The sequence below is a fragment of the Silurus meridionalis genome, chromosome 16 (assembly GCF_014805685.1).
Source record: "Silurus meridionalis isolate SWU-2019-XX chromosome 16, ASM1480568v1, whole genome shotgun sequence".
NCBI lineage: Eukaryota > Metazoa > Chordata > Actinopteri > Siluriformes > Siluridae > Silurus > Silurus meridionalis.
The window spans coordinates 4,609,662-4,620,972 of record NC_060899.1 but is presented as its reverse complement, the minus strand read 5'-3'; the positions used below and the strand labels follow the sequence as shown (position 1 = coordinate 4,620,972).

General features: G+C 39.6%; 1 protein-coding gene across 2 annotated transcripts; it reads right to left on the bottom strand.

Annotated features, from left to right (window-relative positions):
* Positions 1–2,716: 2,716 nt before the first annotated feature.
* On the bottom strand, positions 2,717–10,738 carry LOC124398716 (golgin subfamily A member 6-like protein 22). 2 transcript variants are annotated; one of them, XM_046868987.1, is made up of 14 exons: positions 10,183–10,738; positions 8,542–8,641; positions 8,024–8,207; positions 7,090–7,154; positions 6,753–6,910; positions 6,555–6,635; positions 6,141–6,313; positions 5,875–5,950; positions 4,909–4,963; positions 4,563–4,714; positions 4,229–4,364; positions 3,436–3,638; positions 3,106–3,211; positions 2,717–2,935 (listed from the first exon to the last, which is right to left on the bottom strand). In XM_046868987.1, the coding sequence occupies exons 1-14, from the start codon at positions 10,575–10,577 to the stop codon at positions 2,816–2,818; spliced, it is 2,004 nt and encodes a 667-aa protein (XP_046724943.1). In that variant the 5' UTR covers positions 10,578–10,738; the 3' UTR covers positions 2,717–2,815. The 2 variants fall into 2 exon arrangements, with proteins under 2 accessions (XP_046724943.1, XP_046724944.1); XM_046868988.1 differs by lacking the exons at positions 5,875–5,950; positions 6,141–6,313.
* Between the last annotated feature and the right edge of the window lie 573 nt (positions 10,739–11,311).

Here is an 11,311-nt window from a genome sequence, read left to right as displayed (position 1 = left end):
AATTGAAAAGATAGATAGATAGATAGATAGATAGATAGATAGATAGATAGATAGATAGATAGATAGATAGATAGATAGATAGATAGATAGATAGATAGATACAGCGACACACCTTTTTATATATACTGTATATATTGAAATATTGGTTTAGCGAAATATATACAGCCGCAAAGAAAAAGCAATGTGCAAATAAATACAAAAGTAGAGACATAATACAAGTACCTATATACATTCCTCCTCTTCTTCCTTCGGCCTCCAGCGTGCACCTCCACCTCTCCAGGCTCTTCACAACCTGCTCCCTACTCTCACCACAAATCACAATATCATCCGCAAACATCAGAATCCATGGAGACTTCTGTCTGACCTCGTCCGTCAACCTGTCCATCATCACTGCAAACAAGAAAGGGTTTAGAGCCGATCCTTGTTGCAGTCCAATCTCCACCTTAAACCAGTCTGTCGTTTCTACTGCACACTTTGCTGCTGTCACACTGTCCTCATACATGTAATACAAGTATTACACATTACAGTGTATTCAAAACATCAAATTGCTTGTCGTTTTTTTATTAACACAGTTTGTTACTTACTTTTGTGATATACCGTATAATATATTTTTATTAATATATTCATACGATGTGAGGTTCAATTACCAGCCTGACGCTAAAACAAGAAGTAATGTCTACCTTTCAGTTAAGTACATGTCAGAGCCCAAACTTCTTTACTTTAACTTGAGTGAAAAGTGGAGTCAGTACTTGAACTTTTACTAGAGTCTTTTAAAACATGAGTATCTCTACTTTTACTTGAGTGAAGGTTGTGTGTACTTTTGCTACTTCTGCTGGCTAGTAGTTGCATTAGAAACTCTGTAAACAATGCTTGATTACCTTATAAACTCCTTCTAACAGATGTACAGTGGAGCTTTTCCAAACTAATTGGAGAATGAATGGGAGGCAAACAACAAATTTGCAAACAAAAACCATTTTGATTTCACCCTCACTTTTATGTTTCAGTGTCAGAGCAATTTAAGTGTTCATGAAAAACAGAATTTTTTTTTTGCTTACTTCCCTTATAGTTTCTTCTGAATTATGTAAGTGTTGATACAGAAATGGTGCATTAGAACCTCTAACTACAAAAGCTGTCTTATAGGCAGAGGAAGTAAAAAAAATGGGACAGAGGGATGAGTGTTTGTGCTGAGAATATTAGTTTTATTGTTTCCATATCAACCTTTACCTTGCATAATTCACTTGGAGTGCGACAACACACAATATACTGTTAAAGTATGTTTGCAGTGTTACTGTGCTTGTGTGACATCTTGTGGTAAACATTCCAGTCACATGTACATTTGTGCAAAATGCCTCATATCTAATATTTGATTGTTGTAAATAGTTTTTTTCACGTGAATAGTAGAATAGCAGACGTGGTAACACAACAGCACTAGTTGCACAGCTCCCGATGTACACAGGAAGAAGTATTTTGGCACACTGACTATTGAAGGTCGGTGCTCTCTGTGACTGTGTACGCCCATTTGTTGGAATGTTATGTGTGTGTGCCATTATTCACAAATGGCAAAAACATGGAACAGTGGAGAACCTTCCCAAGAGTGTCCAGCTGACCTAAATAACCCCAAGATCACAGCAAAGACTCATCCAAGTGGTCACGAAAACCCCACAACACCACCCAAAGAACTGCAGGACGCACTTGCCTTAGTTAAGGTCAATGTTCATGACTCCGCCATAAGAGACGGCAAAAACGGTCTGCATGGCCAAGAGTTCCAAGACGAAAACCGGTGCTGTGCAAAAGGAACAAAGGCTCGTCTTAGTTTTGCCAGAAAACATCTTGATGATCCTCAAGGCTTTTGGAAAATACTCTGTGGACTAACGAGACAAAAGCTAAACTTTTTGGAAGGTGTGTCTCCCATTATGTCTGGCATAAAAGTAACACCGCATTTCAGAAAAAGATCATACCTACAGTAAAATATGGTGGTGGTAGTGTGATGGTCTGGGGCTGTTTTGCTGCTTTAGGACCTGAAAGACTTGCTGTGATAAATGGAACCATGAATTCTGCTGTTTACCAAAAAATCCTGAAGAACAATGTCCGGCTATCTGTTCGTGACCTCAAGCTGAAGCAAACTTGGGTTCTGCAGCAGGATAATAATCCAAAACACACCAAGTCCACCTCTGAATGGCTGAAGAAAAAAAATGAAGACTGGAGTGGCCTAGTCAAAGTCTTGACCTGAATCCAATTGAGATGCTGTGGCGTGACCTTAAAAAGGCGGTTCATGTTCGCAAACCCTCCAATGTGGCTGAATTACAACAATTCTGCATAGATGAGTGGAGCAAAATTCCTCCACAGCGCTGTAACGGACTCACTGCAAGTTATCACAAACGCTGATTGCAGTTGTTGCTGCAAAGGGTGGCCCAAGCAGTTATTAGGTTTAGGGGGCAAACACTTTTTCACACGGGGCCATGGAGTTTTGGATTTTGTTTTCCCTTAATAATAAAAACCTTCATTTAAAAACTGCATGTTGTGTTCACTTGTGTTAATAATTAAATTAATTTGATGATCTGAAACATGAAATTGTGACAAACATGCAAATAAGAAATCAAGAAGGGGGCAAACACTTTTTCACACCACTGTATATATTGCCTTGCTATAAAGAAAACCCTACTGGGAGGGCACATTACAATAAGGTACACCAATAATAATATTATAAATCCATAAATCTGCTTCTTCCGTCTTCAGTGTGCTTTATTAATTCCTGGTTAAGAACGACATTGATAAAATGCTGATTGATTATTTTTTGGACCTTGTTGCTGTGTTACTACCAGTGAATTAATTTTTCAAATTCTTCCATCTCCGATTTGGCAGTTTTCTTTTTTCTGTTTGAGGCGGCGGTGGTGTCCTTCTTCAAAACGGACCTCCACATGACTTTTTTTCCTACCTGAAGTAAAAAAAAAAGGGGCAGATTTAAAATTTGCTTGATTTTTACAGGACAAACAAATGATGTGTGTGTGTATACACGTGACATTTTTTAGGCAGAAAGATCTGTCGTGCCTAGCAGAGTGTGTGTGTGTGTGTGTGTGAGAGAGAGAAAGAACAGATAGAACTTACAGGTTTCTTAACCTCGGCCATAGACCGCTGTTTCCTCATTTCCATACGCTGCTGCCATAACTCCTCCTGAGCCTGGAACCTCCGCTGTTCTTCCTGTTTTCTGGACCTTGGAGCAATGGAAAGTCAATCATTGAAACATGATTATAGCAACGTTTCAACTGGCTTTAAGCAAATCCAGAGCTGTGTATGTGAGAGCTGATCTAAGATCTGTTTCAGTGCGATTTATATAATAAGAGATTCTGGATTATTACAGAATTTAACCATTTGCAGGACTGGTGTTGAACAAGTGTGTGTTTGTGTGCGTGTTTGCGTTTTCCTGCATGTTCTAACCTGGTTATTGACTCTTGGCGATATTGTCTCTTCATTTTGTTTAACTCGTCCTCTGGAAGCTGGTTGAACTTATCCAGCTCCACATGTAAGCACTCTTCGAACTTTTTCAGCATGTTTTGTGAGCTCTCGCCGAGAGAGGATTTTCCTGTGCAGGACTCGTACACTTCTGCTATTTTCTCGTGCAGCTGGTTGAGGATCGCATCCTGAGTGAAAAGGAGAGTCAAAAGTGTTAAACTTTGCCATCTAGTGGTTTTAAATACGTTTGATTTTATTTAAGCTGTGTGCAGCCCCATAACTGAGGCCACTGCGATTTGCATCTAGATGCATAGCCAATGATACGATACATTAAAGACGATTCACTTCTATTATGATGCAGTGCAATCTGATTTCGATTTGATTCAATGCACTACGATGCAATGGAAAAAACAATGCTATGAAATTCAACATGGTGCACATCAATCGCTTTGATTTCTCTGGTTCAGACAGACAGCAAAGCCTCAATTTACTTAAGTGCCTTCTGACTTCTAAGCATGACCCATTTTACAAACAAGCCTTTGTAATGCAAAAAAAGAGGAAAAAAAAAAAAAAACTTCAATAAAACCAGACGTTCTTTCCTGTTTGTTCTTCAGGAAGATGCAGATCTACCTCTGCCATGTTAATCTATATACTATGTGACTAAATGGTGCCGTCTGCAATCTACATATCAAATATTGGTCACAAATTGTTGGTCACCGATGTAAATCAGTGAATCTTACCATCTTTCCAGATTCCCAGTGAGTGTATGTGTGTGTACCTGTTTGTCAGGACCATCATCGCTGTCGCAAAAATCGCAGATCCTCTTTTCAAGCTCTTTCACTTTCGCATTGTTGTCCTGAATCAGCTTGGTCAGCTGGTTCATCTCCTCGTTAACCCATTCGTTTTCCTGCTTCCTGCATGTACACAAACACCTCTGAGGTTAAAATATGCAGTCAGAATCTCCACTGTAGACACATGCACCAGGACTTGGCTCATGGTCGTATTATCTACATGCACTACAGCTGCGGTGCGTCGAATCGAAGTCGGATAAAACTGCGGAAATACTTTAAGATTTTAGGAAGACATTCTATAGTTTTGTCAGTGTCACTCACATGTACTGCTGTTCCTCGCCATGGGCTTTATTGTGGTTCTCCAGAGTCTGTTCAAGTCTTTCTAGCTGCTTATTGTAACGGCTGATGTTGTCCTCCATCTGTTCAAGGTGGTTCCGCAGCTCTCTGTGGTCTTTAAAATACACCATAGGATGCTACACATGCAAAAAAAATAAACCCTAGAACAACTAAGCATACAGGAAGTATAAAATAAGATAAGTACAGCAGCAATCAGCAAGGCTAAATGTTCCTCATTGGACAATCAGAGTGTCCTAAAGCTATACATCATACATAAATCAACATTAGATTGGAATTGAAATTGTTTTAAGAAAATGAAACAGAATCAGACCTCATAGAACTCCAGATTTTCCAGATTCTCCATGTTCTCTTGAATCGTCTTCTCCCTGCGTTGGTTTCACAGATAGTTTCAAAAGCCCAGACACAGAAAATGTCTCAGTATCGTCTTGATAGAGATGTCATTAAGATGTAAATAATAACCCTTATTTTTTTTCGTATTTAAGCAGCAAAGCTATAAAATTTCGTCTGCTCTGTGTGTTTTTCAGCAATTTTCAGTCCTGGGACGACCTTATTTCCTAAGAATATTACCGTATTTTCCGGACTATAAGCCGCTACTTTTTTCCCACGCTTTGAACCCCGCGGCTTAAACAAGGAAGTGGCTAATTGATGGATTTTTTTCCCGGTTTTACAAGCTTCAAGCCAAAAAACTGTGCCCCATAACATTAGACTAATGAAATTGCCGAAGGGGTTCAGGTGAACCAATGGAATTCTTTATATTAAATTATAAATATGGATGAAGTTCCTCTGACGTTTGACCTGCCGCTCACTCGGACTGTCTACAGGAAATGAGAATCATTCGTCACGCTGAAAACAACCGGGCATGAAAAAACGCACTTCACCTGTGTTCTGAGCTGCACGGCATCGGGAGAAAAGCTTCACCAATGGTGATTTTCAAATGCACGACGATGCCAAAAGAAAAACTCCAGAGAGAAATTGTTGTGAAAGGAAGGAGGAAGACAGTGAACAATGACTTTCTTGGTAGGCTACTGTTTAAATACAAGCCGTGTAACAGACACTGTCTTTCATTAAAGCCTGTGTAAAGTTCATTAGTTTCAATGTGCATGCGGCTTATAAACAGGTGCGGCGTATTTATGTTCTTTGTCAAATTCAGTGGGTGCGGCTTATATTTGGGTGCCCTTAATAGTCTGGAAATTACGGTAGATTACTCCCTTGAAATAATCATGTGCAGTAGAGGTATCCCTAAAAGACAGGGACTGAGATGCAATGAATCGCTTACATTTGGCTGTTTTCAATAGAGAAAGATTGAGATCGAGACATGGAGGGAAGATGTATACGATATCCACTGCTTCGCCCTGCAAAAAGATTAAGATCCTTTACAAAACTTCGGGAAAAAAAAAATCTGAATTAACAAATAAAATCTGGATTGTAGGAAATGATCAGTATTGCAATGGGGAAAGAGTGGCAGGAAGTCTCCTCGTAGAGCTAGTGTTCTGGAAAGCTCTAGACTGGTTCGAATCTGGTGGTCAGGAGTGTGTAACGTACGCCTGAGTAAATGCGGAGCCGATTCTCTCTTTTTGGGAGTAGCAGCCTTGATTTTCTCAGCCATCTCCCTCCTGGCGTTCTGTTCTTTCTGCCATTCAGGGGGCGAGAGAATCCAGAGAAATTCCTGACAGCATTGATCATGTTCTATCAGGGCCTTGCACTTGGAGATTTCCCTTGTGAGAAATTACAACATGCAGTTGAAGAAAAACAGCACAGCTCTTTTAGGGATCTATATACAAAATATACAGTTTTTTTCCGAAAAAATCTCATTGGGAAATTATAAATTTTTTCCCCATGCTATTTATCTCTTGTAGCGGAGAGAGAGAGCTAAACCAAGCCTTATCGCTGATGCTGTAACTCTCGATTTATTGCGTAAAACTTTTTTTTTTTCGAATTATTCATTTATTAACGCACCTTTTAACTGCATGTATTTTTTTCGAGGTCCGTTTGATCTCCTCTTTCATGGTTCGCAGCTTTTCACTTTCATTTCTAGCCCTGCACCATGAAACAAAAAAATTTAAATATTCACAATTTATTCCTTCATAATCAGCGCTTTTCATTGGAGGCTGTTCCGTGAGGAACACCTAAAATGATCTTGTTGTCTTTACATACTGTTGTAAAATCTGCATTGTCTTCTTTTCTTCCTCCTGGACGTACTTCATAAAGGCTTCGTCGTTGCACTGTTCCTCTGCCTTTGCGATCTCTTCGTCTTCCGCCTGCAGCTGTTTTTCGAAGCTCTGAATTTTCTCTTGTCCCACTGTAACACTGTACTGAAGTAAGAGAGAGCGAGTGAGTGAACAATAGGATTACGACAACGCATGCACGATATTTCAGCAGAACTGATCATGTTTCATAGGAACTAGCCTGGTTTTGTCCTCTGGTGATTGAATCAATGAAAAATCAGATGACAAATACTCTAAAATGGACAGTAATTTAGCTTCAGATTCACCTTCAGATGAGAAATCTCTCGCTGCTCCTCGATGCAGCATCTCACAGTTTTTCCACTGTTAGGGCCTGGGGGAAAAAAATATATAACCTACAAACCACTGTCAAGACGTACAGCATTTCATATTAGTTGGTCTTAGCAGCTGGTTGAATGAGAAATAAGAAATGAGGTCGGTATAATTGTTGTGTAAATGATGACCGGTGTAGTGTAAGAAATATATTTATGTTTAATAGTTTTACAACATGCTATGGCTATTGTAGTAATAGGGTCGTGTTTAATAATAAAACAAATATCGTTATTGTAGCCTAAGTAAGTGGTCCCCAACCAACGGGTTTGGACCGGCACCAGTCCGTGGGTCATTTGGTACCGGGCCGCACAGAAAGAATACATAACTTACATTATATCTGTTTTTATTTATTATCTGATTCTGAATGGAAAATTACCAGATTCTCTCCTCTACATCTGTCTATCACTCACTCTTGATGCAGGACATGATGCCTCGGTCACATGTCTTACCTCCGTTCTCTACTTTCTTAAAGGCCCCGCCTTAAAGACCAGTCCGTGAAAATATTGTCTGACATTAATCCGATCCGTGGTGCAAAAAAGGTTGGGGACTACTGGCCTAAGTGTTAGACCTGTTTTCAATAATGAATTGTAATATAGGCTTGTTTTTGTAATGTCTGCTTAATATTCATCTAATATTAAATGATTAAATGGTTTTTTGAAGGTAATTTCGCTATTTACATTTTCTCCACAGGTAGTCCCCGAGTTACAATGTTCTCGCGTCTCAACCGCAAGTCGACCAATATATTATAAAATATTATATAAAAAGTGTGTTACCTGATGTGTTCTGTCAGGAATAGAAACATCTACAGCTCTAATGAATACTTGTTCACCACACTTTCTTTTAGACTAGTTCTGATTTCTACTTTCTCACCCAAAATGAACAGCGTCTCCCTTTTAGACGGAGGATGGCCCAGATTTTCGAAAAAGCTGTCTGGCACTTCCTTCTCGGTCTCTTCCTCGATGTCTTTCTGCAAACGTGAAAGAGCTACACGCCCGCTTTCTTTGGGTTCGGCCCCCCTCTCCTGCATTTGTAGAGTCCTCTGCCTTTCTCGAGCCTGAGATCAAATGTTTATATTCAGTTAAATGAAGGGCTACACAATCTTTTTTTTAGGGTTATGGACTATGTAATGTTTTATGGGGCGAAAGAAAAGCCTGTAGATATGATGTGCCGCATAGCACGGTTGTGTTCAAAGATTTGGAAAAGTGTTTCTCGGAACCGAAATGGATCTCATTATTTTAAAAAGAAAGACTGATGTTGCCATGTACTGGATCTGGCTCTTTTCTACACCTTCCTTCAAGCTTCACTGAAATGGCACATGCTGCTTTAATTTTAATCCGTGTGTGTGTGTGTGTGTGTGTGTGTGTGTGTGTGTGTGTGTTCGTTCTGACCTGTAGAATCTCTTCGTCTTGCTCGAGTTTGTACAGTAACAAGTCCTTGGTTATCTTAAAAGGGTTGATGTCTTCTGGAGGCATCTCGCTTGCTTCCGTCCTGTTTTAATATCAGATCAGTTTTTGTTTTATAAATGTTAAGACCATCATCATTATCATTATAATCATCATCAGCCATTAGCTTCCTAATAAATCCATCCCTCTGGATGTTCCAACTCTCTGTGAATAACTGATCAGTCTAATCTTATATCTGAGTCAATAATAATAGAAATGCATTTATTTTATATATATATATATATATATATATATATATATATATATATATATATATATATATATATTTATTTATATAATTTTCCCCCCCTGGTTTTTACATGATCTTGAAATAACAAAAGTTGTATTCTAGTTATGGTTCTTTTCTTCATGATGCTGCAATGATGCCGGCTCTAGAACATGTCGAATACACAGGAAAATGAGGCACTGATCACGAAGAATGCTCTAGATGAAGCAACATGGATAATAACCATAACGCTGGTGCGTGCACATGGAGACAAATTAAGTCATGATCACGAGAAAACAACTCGAACTCAAGAGCAAATTAAAACAAGAAAGAAAAAGATTACTAAATACAAGGCCTCTTAGGACTTTTGTATCTCAGGATTGATGTAATAATGAATATTTAACTTCTAAAAATCAGTTTACAGCAGCAGTGTCAAACTCCGGCCCGACGTACAATTACATCTGGCCCGTGAGATGATTTTATATAGATCTATTATTATTGTTATTAATGTCGCGGCGATATGAAGCACTGATAACACAAACTACAGTTCCCATAATGCAGCGCTTCAGTTGCCTTACCGAACGCAAGACTACCTGAGAACATTCCAGAATAAATCAAGTCGAGCTTCTGTTGATTTATTTAACCCTATTGTACAGTTATTGTGAAACAGCGCCTCACAGTGGCGAAGAGTAGAGTTGATTCTGAATAGATGTTTACTGACGCTGCCGGTAAACACGTGTGTCTTATTAGTGGATCGAATGTGGCTGTAATTAAGGAATTGAATCTAAGACGCACTACGAGACAAAACATCAGGAGAAGCTGAAAAACCTGAATGAAGAGCAGAAGATACAGAAAGTAGAAGAGTTAAAGAAGAATCTGACATTTCAGCAGATGTTTTTTCACCAGAGCAAAATCACAAAGTGAAGCTGGTGTGAAAACAGAGGAGAAATCAGAGGCACAGAGGAAAAAAACAGAGATTATTTACTGAGGGAGAGTTTCTGAAGAGCTGCATGATGAAGCTGTGGGACGTCTGGTGTTTGACAGGAGATATTTTTATGAAGAGCAAAATATTTTAAGTTTAAGTTGATTTATTCTGGAATAATATTCCTGTCTGTTTTTATTCATATTTATGTTCAAAAAACATTTTAGTGTGTTCAATAAATGTTTATCCTGTTGCTTTGGGTTTTGCCTCCTGATTTACAGGCTTATAAATTATTTCAATTAGGAATGGAGTGAGAGGAGCTGTAAACGCGCATGCGCAGTATCGCTCCCGAGAGCTTAGCGAGTCTCACATTAAATTGCAAAATATCAATTAAAAGTAAATAATTGCGGTAACGGGGATGAAGAAGCATCAATCTCACCCTTCGTCTTCATCGGTGTCCTCCGTCGGCGTGCCGTTACCGGAAGTCCTTTCGTCGTAATCGACGTCCTCCGTCGGCGTGCCGTTACCGGAAGTCCTCTCGTCGTGATCGACGTCGTGATCGACATCCTCCGTCGGCGTGCCGTTACCGGAAGCCCTCTCGTCGTGATCGACATCCTCCGTCGGCGTGCCGTTACCGGAAGGCCTCTCGTCGTGATCGACATCCTCCGTCGGCGTGCCGTTACCGGAAGTCTTCTCGTCGTGATCGCCGTCTTCCGTTGGCTCGCCGTTTAAAGAAGACCTCTTGTCCCCCACCGTCGGGTCTATAACGGAGGTCCCCTCGGCGCCATCATCGTCTTCCGGTTCTGTGACAGAAATGTTCTCGTCCTGTTCCATGTTTTTTTTCCCTCCTCTATGAGTCTGTAACAGAACTGAGCCTCTAACGCTCCACACGCCTTCGCTTATACACGGACTAAAAGGTCTCGATGCACTGTGACCTTCTCTCTATGACGTCTCCTATCGTGCTCATGCTGACCTTTCCCCCCCTATGCCCGAGTTTCACGGAGAGAACATAAACAATATGCTCTAAATGTTCCCCTTAAATTAATGTTATATTAATTATACTCCAATCAACACGAGCACGGACAAATATCGATGCTTTACGCAAATGCGTGTTTATTATACGTCAACATAGAGCATGAAAACAAAATATTATTGTAAACGTTTTCAATGTAATTATATTGATTTCAATTACGTTCATTATCAGGACACAAACCGGAACCATTGCGTTGTTTCCACACGGACGGTTAATGAGATGATACCGGAGAAACGGCACCTCTTATAACTTGCATACGGATTACATAATCAGAGAATATTTATATTTGAATTTGGTTTATTTAAAAGTGGACTTTCCGAGCTTTCTATACATATATTTATTATGTCTGTGAGGCGAGTATTCACTGAGATTCAGGTTGTTTTATTTGTGTGTCTGTGAAGAGACAGAGACGGCAGAGAGCGCCCCCTGTCTGTTTAATTTATATTACAAAAGCACAGTGTTTTGTTGTTATTATGAGTACAAATAAAAGTAGACTATTTACAGATTCGAATGATTTATTGCTCTTATCTGTTCG